At 38.9% G+C, this 15,624-nt stretch overlaps 1 protein-coding gene across 1 annotated transcript in view; it reads right to left on the bottom strand.

The window, feature by feature from the left end:
- FAM214A (family with sequence similarity 214, member A) overlaps positions 1 to 14,854 on the bottom strand; it is a 34,519-nt gene extending 19,665 nt beyond the window's left edge. Inside the window, exon 1 of the mRNA XM_009585449.1 lies at positions 14,782 to 14,854. Coding sequence (XP_009583744.1) covers positions 14,782 to 14,812 — 31 coding nt within the window. The 5' untranslated portion in view covers positions 14,813 to 14,854. The remainder of the gene's footprint in view (positions 1 to 14,781) is intronic.
- Between the last annotated feature and the right edge of the window lie 770 nt (positions 14,855 to 15,624).

Genomic DNA, 15,624 nt, shown 5'->3' with positions numbered 1-15,624 from the left:
ATTATATTAATTTAAACAAGAATTGCCTCATGCTTAGCAGACTAAACAGAAGGGGAATTCATCCTTAAGAAAATGTGTAAGAGGAATTCTGTTTAGTTAAAATACGTAAAAACATCTATGGTTTTAAAGAAAAAAAATTAAAGAGCTTGATCAAGATCTGCACGTACTTATGCAGACAAATCCTGTCTCAAACACCTTCTTACTGTAACAGAAACATGCACAGTAAGATATGATACCTGAAAATTTACGCTAGAGAATTTTAAATGGCAAGTAACAGTAAAATAGACATGCCCTTTAATTAACATTAGCAGCTTACCATGTGAAGCAGTAGACCTTCTATTATTTGGCTCTCTTTTTTAGAAAGAATCCATATTTGATCAAAAGCTTCCAGACTTGACACAAATTAATAGATAAATCCTATGGCCTGAGTGCTTCTGCTGAGCTGGTTAGATTCAGGTAAAAAGCCCACCCCCTTTTTGCATTAAAAAAATCTGATACCAAAGCTTATATTCTATACTTAAAATGCTCAGTGTCTTCACAGATATATATCACAAATTGACAAAACAAGCCATAAACAGTTTAAGCATGTCCAAATGCAAGATCCAGTGAATCTAGTAAATAAGCAAGATCTAGCAAATAAAGCAAGGTAAACCAGTCTGAAATAATTATTACTCAAGATTCAGAATACATACACGATATTACTTTATGTAAATAGATAAAACTTACTTTTAAGTTCAATTTGCAAATAGTGCCTCTGTTCCTGTATCGGACCTATTATATCAGAAGCAACCAGTGTCTTGCCTTAAGGATGGAAGAGGAGACCCAGCTAGCTAGAGAGACATATTTGTATTGGCTGCAGTTACAAAAACATGATGTTGTTTAAAAATAAAAACTGCACCTCGTTAAAGGATGATAAACAGCAAGTATTGAACCAGGAAATGCTACTGTTTCATAACAGTATTGTAAAGACAGGGCCAACACTTCAAAATTATGTCAGCAATGTAACAAACCAGGTGTTTGATATGGACTTTTAAAAAAAAAAAAATTTAAAGCATGAATAGCAATGGATATTGAGAAATATGTTTTCTTACAAAGTTCACATGGCATATTGACTTTTTTTAGCTCCACTAGATTTCTGTATCATTTAGCAACTTCTAAGAGTTTTCATAAAGGAAAAAACCCTATAAATATTGAGAAGCCTAGTAATTGTTCCTATACAACAGACACAGATGATGCAAGTTGATGTAATTGAGGACAAGGGTGGAAAGACATTTATAGAAACAGCAAACTCAGTGTTTAGTTAAAAAAAGTCTTACTCTGTGTGCGCTGTAACTGTTTACTTTTGTGTATGAATCAGCCCTGTTTAAGACACAGATCATATATTGTGCATAGAATAACCTCAATCCTATAATCTGACTATACAAATATGATTATTATTCTGCTTCATCTCTAGCAACGGAACATGCAAGTATGTAGCATAAAATATGCATCCCAGCAGCGTCTGGGTTTTATTCCCCTTCAAATAGCAAAAAAATCCAGTTAGTTGACACAAGTACATAGGAATTAAAGTAACAAGGCACTACAGCCCTTTAATCAATACATTGAAACTAAAGTTTATTGACCAGGTGGTCACAAGAGATAACAGCAGATGTCAGACTACTTTGGGAGGGAAAAAGAGAAAAATATAAATTTAGACTACTACACATAAACCAAAACATACAACACTGGAGAACTGAAACCTGGAGGCACACCATTTTGTCTTCCTCAACAAAGACTGATTTTCTACATCTTCTGGACAAACAGAAAAGCCCATTTAAGCAGAGATGTCATAAAGAGTCTCCAAATTCTTGTCCTCCCTCGTCCACTACACACATGCGCACACTCACTGGAGCATTGGAATAAAGAATAAGAACTCAAAACCCCGCACACCCTCCCGCAAGTTAAATTGGATCACATCCTAAAACATCTATGGAAGTTAGGTATGTGGTGCTAGTGAGTCACAAATCCACGTAGCTGGAGAGTCCACAAGGACTCTCCCAAAACTTCAGCTAATCCAGTTGTGCCCAGCTGACTCGTTTCCCAACTAGGTCACACTTGTGTGGACCAACTCCCTTCCCTTTCCTATTGCAGCATTTTCTGTAGTAATTACAGAAAACGTTTTCCTGAAGTGTGTGTATTAGAAGAGCATTTAATCTATTTTCTAGGCTTAGACAGGAAACAAAGACATTCGGTATCATGTAACCCATTGCGCTCCAGGGGCCACCAGAAGATACATCTGCAAGCTGCTGCCCTGTCCTGCCCGGGGACAGCGAGGCAGTGAAGGGCCCCAGCAGAGCTCCTCCTGCCCCGTGCCCTCCTTCTGTCACAACCAGGCAGTGCTGCAACTGTAAGCTCTCTTAGTCCATGCTTATTTTATTGTCCTAGCACCTTTCATACTGCACTGGAAACCACAAATACCTGCCAAGCTTGTCCTCCTCTTCTCAGGAGGAGAGCTCATTTTGGTAAAGTGCCTTTCTTCAAAGAAAGACAGATTTGTTCAACTTGAAGTATCCATTACTCCTGACCTCCACTGATTTGGACGGCTACTTTCTTAGAGAGTCCATGAAACAACTAACAATTGCCTTTAAATATGCTCTATAACAGTCCAGACCTTCTCTAGAAAATCTTTAGGCATCCATAATGGATTTTGAAGGCCACCAATTTAAAGTAATCAGATTTCCATTTCACTTCTTAGAAAGTTGAAACCCAGTAAGCAAAACACTAAACAAAATACGGCGTAGGCTGTTTGGATTCCCAGCTGACGCAAGCCCTGCTCCTGCCCTAGCCCAGCTGTCCAGCGGGCACTGTGCAGGGTTGCCCACCTCTGCTCTCTGCTTCCTTCATGTGCTACAATTTTTTTGAAAGACTAAAAATATTGCTTAACTACTTGGATCTTTTTTTTTGTAGTTTTAGTACAGGCAGTCTGTAAGGAGACACTTCAGTCTAAGAGTCCTGTGGCAGGAGAGTCAGGTACACTGGAGAAAAAGTGGCTGCACTGTCAGCGTTCAGAACCCATCACCTCCGCGCAAAGGCATCGCTCTGCATTTAAAAAATTACAGCAAAAGCTCTCTGGCCCTTCCCCCAAAACAGTCAACTCTGAATAAGTTTTATTATCTTGCTATTCCAAGAAGTAGGTTAAAGGTAGTTCCGTATTTTAAGAGTAAGGCAGGGATTCAAGAAACTACTGTAAAGGAAATGAAACACAATGTAAACATTTGACTAACAGCTTCTCTTCTGGAATTAGAAACACCTACGGATGCTTCAGTTAACTAATTCCACGTTGTGCTTCACTTCAAAAGAAAGTTGCCCTTGAACCCCCCAAATTCATGATTCTCTGAATGAGCAGTCATGTTGTGTCTGCATATTACAAACCCGTAATTATATCTGAAGTCACACGCTTCAAAAGCCTTGCAATATTAAGAGTTTAAGTACAATTTAAGCTATCAAGAGTTAAAAGTCATGAGATGGTCTACTTGCTTCGAGAAACAAGCTATTAGTTAAGTTTACTTAAATTTAAGCAAATGCAATGAACTGGTTACTCACCTTATCTTAGGAATACTGCTATACAGATTTTTTTTTTTTTTCCTCCCCACATTGACTCCTGTCTTAGATTCTTAGGGCTCAAGATCTTTGAGCTCGGGGACAGCCATTATGAAAACATGAGGAGAGCAGCACAGTACATCATCTTACTCTTGCTGTCTCCTTACGTTTTCCAGGGTACCAAACTGAGCCACTACCCGATTATCAAAGCAGTTCAGCTGTAGGCAGGAAATGGCAGCATAGGAATTTTACATTAGGATTGATGCATACTTGCTATTCAAAGAAAATAGAGTATAAGCTGTAAAAAATTGCTGGATCTACTTCGTTTTGTGTAGGAGAATAGGAAGAAGTCCACCTGCTTTTGTGTTGTTATGCCGGTTTATAATTAGAAAAACAAAACAAAGCACATCATCTTATAAGTAAGGGCAGGGGTGGGTTAAAAATCAAGACACAGCTACATGGCAGCTGATGAAGTTACGCTGGAGCTCCAGAGCAATCAAAATCAATCAGTACCAATCAGTGCCATCAGCTCCACTCCAGACTGCCGTGCTGCGGTAACTCCCCTGGTATGTGCGTATCACTGCTGATCTACCGCACGCGTCTGCTGGATGCCTCTCTCACAGCATCCAGAGCTAATCTTGAGGCAACTTTACAATAAAGTTACCAAAAAGAGACTGGTCTTAAAATTGGGCTAAAAAAAAAAACTGTACAATTCACATTTTACTAAAACTTAGTTTCAAACAGCTTAATGAGTACAGAAATAAAATCCAGTTAAATTCATTTAAAGCTTAAATTTCCTGCAGTAATCTCAGAAACTATTGCTCTTTGAGAGTGTAAAACGCAGACTGTTAAACTGATCTGGGTGTTCCCATCTCGCTTCCTGCGTTTTGGCTGACATCCTATTTTGCCATCACCATACTGCTTACTGAGTCACTTCTCTTCTTCCAACTGTAGCTTTCTATTTTTACCTAAGCAACAACAGTTTAACCTGCTTCTTTTGATTTTTTGGCATTAAACCAAATTCTAGATCCAGTATTTGCATTTTGATCAGGGAAACTGGTTTTATTTTCTCTTAACTGGACAAAGAAAAGGAATACTTAAGAACAAGTGATGTAAGCTGAATTGTTTCTTGGTCAACAAGGAAATCACAAATTGTAAAGTAGGTCAATTATTATGATTTCATCGTCTGTATTTAGTAGAAGGAAAGCAATACCTGAAAATGTGAAGCTTGAGGCTCGTTTCAAACCTCAGTTCACTAAAAGTTGCAAGGGGACTCATATCTAAAATACAGTTGTTCCACTGTATCCTGACATGGGTAAATAAGTGCTGAAATGTCAGTGTAAAGCTGTAAAGTTTTCAGTGCTGCTGAAATGTTTAGCATTTTAAATATAAGCCAGTTGGGTGAACAGAACATATGCTTTTTGCTGATCCCTAAACTTACTAGTCTACAGAACAGGTTACAAAAGATGCTACTTGTACCGACATGCTATAATCGGACAGGTACTGAAAGCAAAGAGGACTTGTCTCAGCTAATGCCCTTACTTAAGCACACATCAATTTGTGTTTTCCTGTATATTATAGTTGCCTAGATTGTGATTTTGTTAAATGTGACTACACAAAAAACTCTGAAGTTATATTATAATGAAACAAACACACCCACCAAGAGCAGACTAAGTAATTTCTGAGCTTTCCATTCATTCTTCTCTAGCTTTTTACATTTTTCCCTTGATTAGCTGATGCTCTGCCTAAATTAGATTATGTTAGAACAAACTGCGTGACTCGATAAACCTACCTGAACAAAAAAAACCTTAAAAAATCTGACAAAGCAATAGGATTTCTAATCCTGCAACTCAAGAATTTTTTCAGATATTTCTGTTAGTTCATAAAAGAAAACAATTAGGAGAAAACATCTCTTTTAGAATAAGTACATGGCACTAAGTATAGAATAGACACTCAGCTGTAACTGGAAGGGAATAAAGGGTTTATATCTAGCCTTCTCTCTCACCATCATTACTGTAATTTACCACCCTCATAAATATGCTGATACAAATCTTGCAGAATTATATTGAAAATAAATTACTGAAATGCTCTTGTTTTAAATCCCACCCTAGTTCACAGGAGGAAGCAAGGGCAATGTGGAGATCAGACCTAGGCTAGCTTCACAGTCACTGCCACCATAATGTGAAACCGCATCCAACATGCTTGATTTGGGGAGCTGAAGGAGCCGTGTGTCACCCTAGAACAGAAAACAGAGCACACTTAAGCTAACAGAATATGTGAAAATTTCTTCCTAAGGTGCTTTCTGGAAAAACAACTAAGTGCTTTTATATTAAAATACAGATTTTCCAGTATAAGATTTCTAGATATATATTCAATCAATTTTTTTCATGCTTCCTTCACTGATGTTGATGACACTTTCGTCTTTCATCATCTTTCCCCAGCCAAGGGAACTGTGTTTGGAGATGAGGATGATGACGGCTGATGACCATCTTCACTGTTGTTACTCCCTAATTCAAAAACCAGCTTAGCAGTAACTACATGGCTGAAGACATACAGACTCAAGGCTTTCATCGACTTACTCAACTTTATGTTAGCTGTAAATATCATACTGCAGTGGCTCCATAGCTGTTGCTTTCTTTTCAAAGGAAGTCCAACATGAAATAACAATGAAAAAGCACATGTATTTGGCTAAGCTAAGCCTCATCTCGTTCTGAAGGCTTATCATCCATATGACAGTCGCAGCAATTGAGTACTGGGAGGTCTAACTCCATTTGGAAGCCAAGACATCCCTCCCATTAAACAGGTTGACAGCAGCTATGCATTAAATTCCAGCTGTGATAGCATTTTTATAATACATAAATAAAAATGCATGCCAGAAATTTTATTTGAGGCCTTAAACACAATACAATTCAGGACGACAGACATAAGTTTCCTCTTTAATTTGTTTAACAATCCAGCATGACAAAGATTCAACTATTTGCAGACTTCTGCAATATTTTATACAGAGATTGGTTTAGAGATGGAAAGCAGTAATTTGTGATAATAAATCACTCTCAGATGTTACTGGAAAACAACATGGAACTGTTTAAAAATCCTACAGTAGGTATTTTCAATGCTGGAAAATACCAGTATTTTCTGCCAGAGAGAGCAGCCCTCTACTTAAAACACAACATGTTTGCATCTTGTGCTGACCGGATTTTTGCTCAAGCGTTACTCAGTTTATTCCTCTGTAGCTTATCATCTTCACAATATACGCAAGTATCTTTGGGAACAGGATCCATAGTGATGTAGGGTTACACGTGCTAAAAAATGCTGCTTTTTAAAATTTCCCCACTAACACTAAAAATTAATCTCTTTGGGGTATTTCATGCTTTATCTCATCACCTTAAATATTTATTGTGCTTAGAAACTTTGACAATATACTTTCAAGTGTTCTTGTGCTTATTTTCCTATTAATACCAATAAAATAACACTTCTTTTATGAGAAGGAACGTAAAGTAGCCTTCAGCTCTCAAGAAGATTTTGAGTGAATTATCTGGAAGAGTCATTAAGGGCCTGAACAAAACCGTAATGGGAGCACACAGAACTTCTGCTGAGGAAGGCCTGCTATGCTCTGTGTGAGTACAGGTTCCACTTCGGTTTATGATCACCAGACACAAACTGGTATTCTTCTTCCCTAAGATCATTGGAAGAAAAAGAACGGTTACTTCGTGCCATTTGCTTCAGACCATAGTCAGACCTCTTGAAAATAAACCAGAGTGAATTTGAAAAGTGCAATGTGAAAGCACTGACTCATTTTTGGGTGGAATCAGCAGGGATGCCACAGCTGCTGGAGTCAGGGAAACCCCCTGAAAAAACTACCATGTTGACTTATGGGATCGCACATTATGGAAACCCTTCGCTAAGCACTCAGCCTTCAACGTAATATTGTTGTCAAAGCAAGTGAAGTTTTGTAAGTACTAAAGCACTCAGCCTTCCACACAGTCTGAAAACTTTCAACAACCAGTAGCCAAACATTCTCATCTTCACGCTACAGTCACGTGCCAACAAGCCCAACTGATGGTTTTTGATAGCCATGATCTTCAGACTCTGAAGTCAGGAACTACTGACTTTAATAAGCTAATTTAAACTTGCACAAATCAGACATCCCTGGTAATTCATCTCTGCTTTTAATCTATCGAAAAGTATGTTTTTTCAATGTACAGGAAGATAAGATGACTGTTTGTGAAGACTACTGAGGAATGTCTTGTATGTTGAAAATCTCCTCAAAGCTACCTATCAGTATCTATTTTTAATAGATATTGCAATTTCTCAGTTTTACTGTGGTAACAAAAAAACCCAAAACAACAGTAAGCCAGAAAAGGCTGTGGGATGGGAGTGGGTATAAGTCTAGATGTTTTGGGGAAAAAAACATCTATGACCTAGTCCACTTTTCAGTGAAAGTAGTCTACTTTATTAAAAGGCTATTAAAAAAAAAAACTAACTGAGGCCTCCCACGTACATGATTAGTACATCATTTCTTCAGGGGCAAGGATTTTGATCATCATCTAGATGTGTCACATTTTCAAAAAGTTTTGGTTTCGTTACTAGCATTACAAATTTGGTAAGAGTGCAAAAGAGGTGCTATCAGCAACTCAGCAGTGCAGCGATAAGCCCTGCACTCACCCAAAAAGCAACCCCTCTCCCTCACGGGTGCACAACACTCAATTTCAAATATTCTGTTGTCTTAGAGGAACCTATAGAAACTATAATGTTATGAATGAAAAGAAAGCCCTGAGAATGCCAGCACTGTTACCCAGGTCAGCTGATATCCCTGTTTCAGTTAACCCGATATCCAGACAGGTGAAAGTTAATTTGCTTTATTTTTAAATGCTAGAGAAGATGACAGTCTGTGCAGTTTTCCACATGGCTGAAAAGACTTCATGGGCCAGGAATTAAAAATCTGCAGCTGCCTGGGCAGTAATGAACTTTTAGTTCAAGCCAAACCATCAGAATAGTCATTTTACGTGTCTAGACCTAATTCATCTATGCAAGTACAGAATAGCTTGATGGATACAGGTTTTTGTTCCTCTTTGTTTTCATGCAATTTGAAGAATCGCCAGGATCTAGCTGAGTGACATTTATCTTGTTACAGTTCAGATTTACTTTAAGGTTTTAAAAAAACAATCAGACTAATGGAACTCTGGAGCATTCAGACCTTGTTAGGTTTTCCCTCCACACATATAACATCTTGGAAAGTACCTTTTAAAAACTGGGCCCACTTGAACACCGAAATTTCAAACAACATATGTTTTGCTTACAAAATTTAAGTGTCTGCTTTCCCTCTCCCCTGTATTCAACCATCCTGCCAGGCTTGCATTGCAGCTTTGAAGGCTACCAGAAACATCCAGCCACTGGGCACCTCGTGGAACAGAACAAGTTTATGACAATCCTAGATGCAAGACACTCGTCCGAAGTGCCAAAATTAACACTACTAGAGCAAGAATAATAGTGGTGTATTCGTAACGTATCTGTTCAAAACAATTCTCCCTTCTCAAGGGAAAAAGTGAGTTCATGGATGACTGTGCCGTTGCTGGCACAGAGCGAAGACAGGCACGGTGAGGGCCAGCAGGCAAAAGTCTCCCTGCACAGCACTGACCTCGAGTCACCCATCATCCCTGGCCTCCGCTCCAAGTTTATTGGTTGCACGTGTGTTTTGTAACACCCTGTACTGTGTATTCTTAGAACATACTTTCCAGAGAACCGAAGGAACAGGGCTCACCCCTCCACGACCACTTCCAAACCAATCTCACCAGCAGCAACAGCATCCTGCTCCTCGAGATAAACTACCAGTTTATAGAATAGTAAAGGATCCAACCTCTACGTTTGCATGCTCTAAAATCAGGTGACCTATGAATCAAGAGACAGAGCAATAAATTATTAGGAAAAACAAAACACTACACTAAAAATAGTGTACACGAGCAGCGTATGAAGAACAACAGTTTTTATCCAGTCAAAACTCAAGGCCCTCCACAGCCTCTTTTGTATTCTCTACAAAAACAGCTGACATAAGCAAGACAGATAAACAAATAAAACCCAACTTTACTTCCTCCTTGATAACTTGCAAATATATATTTAATCAAAAGTACACAGCAGGGGAAAAAAAAAAATGTTGAATTTGGGACCAACAGAAAAGCCATTAATGTCCAAAGTAAATATTCAATGAAACTGAAATCGGAAGATGTGAAAATGACTTTCAGGGAAAATTGCTCCAAGCTGCCTTCAACTCAGAAATGCCAAAAAGTCACTGTCTGCTACATGTCAGCTACTAGCATAGTTCAGGCAACATTAAGGATTCATCCACTTGTCAGGTTTAATAGATTTAATAAGTTATTGTGAATGCTCAAGTTGAGCATCAGACAAAAGAAAACCCCACAAACATTACAGAATCCAAGTGCCTGACAGACGTACTTGTTTTGTCAACCCTTTCAGTTACCAAAAAGATTATAGAGATTTTCTGTTAGAAATCAATAAAGAAAACAAATTTCATTACTATCAAGTGACAACAATGCATAATTTTGTTGGAGGAAGAGGATCTTTTTTTAAGAGAGAACAAAGAAGTAAGTGTAGAAGAATATAGTCAAAAAGATTTTAAATTTACATATGACTACATTGGCTATTACTGTAAACAGATGGTTTTTGCAATCACTTATCTTCAAGAACTAATAAAAAACATATCTGAGAGATTTTTAGCACAGAACATTTCATTCTTACCATCTGAATTAGCGGCTGATCTTGAAAGGACCAGAATCTGGCATGGGAATCCAGACAACAAGCAACCTGCCCTCTTTATCCCCAGAAGAATGTGCAAACTGAGTTCACTACACCCTTACTGCTGGGTTGGATCCCTAGGAAGTAGTATTTAGAGAATTGCTTTCAGTGTGAGTTGATTTTACTCTTGACTATGGAAAAACATGGTCTGAACTCCTAAGGTTTTCCTCAGAGATAAATTCTTCACAGTCCAAGATGTGATGAAGCTGGAAACACACCCTGCCAGTGGGGACCTCTGGGCCGGGCACAGCCCACGTGAATACCACACGGGCTTCAGCTAGCAGATGGCAGTGCCTTATCTGCCTGCTCAGGGAAGTGCCGGCAGTGCCCGCAGGATTTCTCACGGAATTCATCACCAAAAATGAGTGTGAAAAAGACATAGAAAAGATTATGCCTCACCAGCATCCAGCCTTGTGAGGAAGGTACGTCTGGTCAGTGTCTAACAGGAAACCGTATTTTCCTGTTGTCTTTTTTGCCTCTCAAAACATCATCTTCCATAACAAGCAAATTACTTTTTTTTTTGTTAAACTTCCAAGATCTTCCATGGCTTACCACCATTCCTGTTGTCTCCCACTCACTATTGCAGTAAACTTCCAGTTAGCCTCTGGTTACTTTAATCACTTGTACTTCCTCCCCTCTGTGTTGTCCTATAGTCGGGAAGAACACGCTGCAAAATGACTCTGCTTTCCAGCTTCTCTGTTACAGTGATAAAGGCTTGTTAGCCTGTACGCTGGGAGCACAGTTTATCTCTCTCATCAGTATTATCCCTTTGTTTCCTTACAGCCCTCTGTTGGAAGCCATTGATTTCATGTTTGATACTTGCACAAGGTCTGAGGTGAGGATGGTCTTTTGTTCCATGCTTGTATAATACCCAGCAAAACGTGATACCTGAATGTGCCTCTTAATTTGTATCACAGATAACAAATAATGATCTTCCGGTAAGAATCCCAGGAATTTGCTTCCCTTCTCTTTAAAAGTAATACTATGACTGAGTTGTACACCTGGAGGCTGAAGAAGTCCTTGATCCATCTAGACAATCAAACACAGCAATATGATACACTCTGGAAATACAGTTTGAGAATATAGTGGCTTAGTACACATCTACATGAAGGACTTCCTTCATTCTGTAAAGAAGCCACTGTTGTAGCGTAAGACCCACAGGCATAGATGTACCTCACAAAAACACCAAGAGCTGAAGAAACTACGTGTTCTTAACAGCATTGATAAAATAGACTTACAACGGGTTGTTTATGCTTTATGAGAAGCGACTTGCATTCAGTAATATATACAGGTCTTGTTCACGGCTTTCCCAGGGGACCAGATCAAAATCTGCCTCAGAAGCACTTCCCTCCAGTAGTTTCAGTGCCATGAAGTTTAGTCTATACCAACACTCCTTCAGGTGTCCTACCCTAAACAGCGATATTGAACCTTCTATTTTGAATTTAACTATAGTAGGTACAGAAACTGTAGAGTAACTTTGCTATATAAATAAGAAAGAGAGCACTTGGGGTCCTAGCATCCTGCTCACAGCAGCCAAAGGCAAGCACCTTTAGCAAAAAGAGCACAGACAAAGTAGGGCTGCAGCGGTATTTCTCCAGAATACTCTTTAACAATTGAACCAAAGGGGCAGAGAATGTCCTACCCTGTCCAGTGGCAAACAGTTTCAACCCCCTCTGTGGCCCTTCTTACAGACCTCCAGTGTCCTACAGTGACATTCCCCTGGCTCCCACCGAGGAGGACAAACGCCTGGCTGCAAGTGCAAGTCAGATGAAAGGCCACATCCACCCCACGAACTACAGGTTCTTCCTTGCTCCTCTGTTCCATGCCCAGGCCAAATACACAGAGCTTCCTACCTCCTTCTCCCTTTCCCCCTTGCAATGCTATTCCCCCTTGCATTGCTATGCAATGCAACCTACCTAGTTGCAGTAGGTAATTTTCATGTTAAGTTAAATGAAAAGGATTCAGATTCAGATCCGCTCAGATCATAAGCTTTCTTATTTAAACTAATGCTTTAACTGCCAAGCATTTTAAAGTATACAGTCCTTCAGACGCCTTTTAGAAAGATCTTATAGGAACTAAAATACTCAAGGCCTCTAGGAATTCATATCCACATTCTCTTAGTTTACGTTTTCTCCTCCTCCAGCTGGTCTGCTTTGCCTTTTAAAATTTATTTTAAAGTCGTAAAACCAACAAGTCATCTTCAGTTCCATAAACTTTGCTAAAACTAGAGAGAAAAAAAGTGTCAGTTGCCATGGCAGCAGTGAGGAGTCTCTGGGTCAGGATGCAGAGAACTTCTCTTGTTCTGTCTGATCATTTGCATCAGAAGTTCAGCCATCTGTTATTAACTATTTAACAACAGTCTTGCTTGTTAGCGCTGGTGCTTGCTATTTAAGTTTGCAGAAGCTAACTCCCCACCTTCACCCCTTTTGTAAAGCTCCTAATTAATGTGGAAATTCATCAGAGGGCTCAGTTATCTTACAGGTAGGATGACCAACATTACTTAAACTTGGTCAATACTCTTTCTCACCATGGAAAAGGCATACACTTATGCAGACAGCATCGTCTGGAAGCAGAAGCTTTATTGTTAAAGACATCAATTTGAAAAGAATTTCATCAGACAGTAGATGATGTGGCTGAACTGCAAGACAGGCATTTAAGCATACTCCACTATATGTTATAGTCCCAAGTTCCACAACATCCCTCAATCTTCTATATACCATCTTTTCAATATTGCAGAAGAAAACAGTTTTGTAATTTTATTTCAGAGTATGAACAGCATAGACTCAACCATGTAATACTAGCAAGGAAATACTGCCTTTTGTCCTCTAACAGAATCTGAAATATATCCATCTATTAGCTATATACATTAAGAAAACAAAAACTTAGTTCTCACAATTCCAAGCTTAGAATTTTGGAGTTAAAAATCTTTTACCTTTTCTTGACTTCACTATCTTAATTCAAATCTCTATGACCTAAAGCAAAATACTGACTCTTTCTGAATCTAGTCCTAGGAGAGCAGGCCAGCCTTGTTGCTCCTCACTCATCATGCTCTCAGAAGAAAGTGATGACAAAAAGGGAACACCACAACTGTTTCTTTTACTGTTCCTAAAAGTACTTCACAAAAAAAACGCCAAAAAACCAGCACTATTGGGAGCAAATAAGAGGCCTTCAGCGGGAAGTCCTTGTTTCAGCCATTTAAAAAGGAAACACTACATCATGTGTGCTAAGAGCATTCTGCTCACAGACATAGCCAGTAAAGCTCAGATCCTCCGAACTTATAAAGTGGAAGAAAAATTTGAAAAGTATTTATGTGGGAATATGGAAAGAGAGTTGCAGAGCATCAGAAGACTACTTCACACATCCAAATAACAAGACAGTATTTTCCAGGCTAGTCTCTCATTCAGATGATAAGCAGACCAGCAGCCTGTTATATGCACTAGCAATCTCAGTGTGGCAAGACCTGGTGCAGAGACAGCACTGGCTAAGATGCCTTCTCAGATTCTAGAAGGATGAAAAGATTTGCTAGATACAACAACACGTGCATAGGATAGATCTGATACAATGCAGTGGTTTGGAGACCCACGTGATACTGTATCAAAACAAGAACCCAGACAGTTCCATTTCTTCTGGTTCCAATGAGAACAATGCAGCCAGACAGTCTAGAAGTGTCTGAAAAGGTTTTTCCTTCAGCATGTTCAGGAAAAGTCTCCATTACAGATATTCAACTTCACATGTGAAGGCTCAGTGCATTACATCCAGCGCAGCTTTCTGACTATCAAACCATGTCAAGTCCAGAGACTTGGTTCAACTCCAAGAAGCTACGCGAACACTGATGGCACACCTAAGTCCAAGATAAATACAGTCACACTGGGGAAGACCTGTTAAGCACATTTTCTGCCTACATGTGAGGCACCTACTAATACCGCTGAGCTGCCCTTTTTTTTTTATTTCCCCAGAATAACTGAAAAAACAAGAAAATGAGAAACAAACCAAACAGTGCAAATGCACTGTTAATAATAAAGCTTTTAAAGAATATTCACAGGGAGAAGAGATAGAAACACCCAAGAATTCAAGAATTTTATTTTAATGGACAACACATTAAACATTAGATATATAGTCTGCAGGTTAAGTAGGAGCTGACACTCTTATAACTTTATTACAACATCATGTCAGTTAGAAATCACACCTACAAGCTGGAAACTTCTGCAGCACTGCTGCTAGAACAGAACTAGCTATCAGGGTACTTAAAAAAGCACATAGGAAAAAAGCGTAGGATTTGTTAGGAAGTGTCCTCAGGTGAGGAATGTAGATTGAGAATCCCATTATTTTATCTGAAATAAAGAAAAAGACAAAACAAAAAGCCCAGAGCAAACTATTTTCATGACATCTGACCTCTTCTACTGCAGTTTCTTTCTGTATTCATCTTCTCTTTGTGCTTTCCTACTTCATCTCTCAAAACTTTGATGTTACAACCTGTTCATTGTCATCAAGTGGCAGGTAATTTATCTTGTGGAACTTTGTCAGAACATGTTTGACCACCCAAAATCCTCCTCCTAGCTAGTGAGGCTACCTCCAGCTTCAGTAGGTTTGTTTCAGGATTCGCAGTTCAGGTTATTTAGAGGGTGGAGTAGAGGGAAAGGAATAAGGCTAGCAGACCAAAGGCAGATACAGTATTTCTTCATCAGAAATGCAAGGAGCTCTGAAAGAACTGAGATGAAATGATGATGGTGGAGCAGCACGAAGCTCCTCGGGTAATTTTTCCAGTGCTATTAACCTTCACCTACAAGGCCTGCCCTTAAGTGGTTAAACAGTAACCTGCAAAAGTAAAAAAGTTACAAAAGAGACAATATACGCTTCTCACTTAAAAAATTTCTGGGAGAACGGCCAGGCCCATAAAATTGTTTTTAAACTTTATTTGGGAGGATAAATGAGGACATTACAACTCTTGAGCTGTGTAAAAGACTGCTCATTTTAAAACGGACATCAGAGCCTACTACGGAATTTTGAATAAACATAAAACAAAAGAACATTTTTTATAGTTTTAGAATTGAACTGTGTCACACAGCACAATTCAGCTCTTTACAAGTTTCCACATTGTAAGTCATGTTATTAAGCTTTAATAGTCTTCTGGTACTCAAAAGAATAAAATGTTACATAGGGTCAAAATTTAAAGGCCTAACAGAATTTCAGCCAAGAATCTAGTTTGCCTCCCTCTCTCCTAATATATGGTAATTT

The sequence above is a fragment of the Fulmarus glacialis genome, unplaced genomic scaffold, assembly GCF_000690835.1.
Source record: "Fulmarus glacialis isolate BGI_N327 unplaced genomic scaffold, ASM69083v1 scaffold42590, whole genome shotgun sequence".
NCBI lineage: Eukaryota > Metazoa > Chordata > Aves > Procellariiformes > Procellariidae > Fulmarus > Fulmarus glacialis.
Note: the sequence above shows the minus strand (reverse complement) of the source record. Positions and strands in the feature narration are given on the sequence as shown.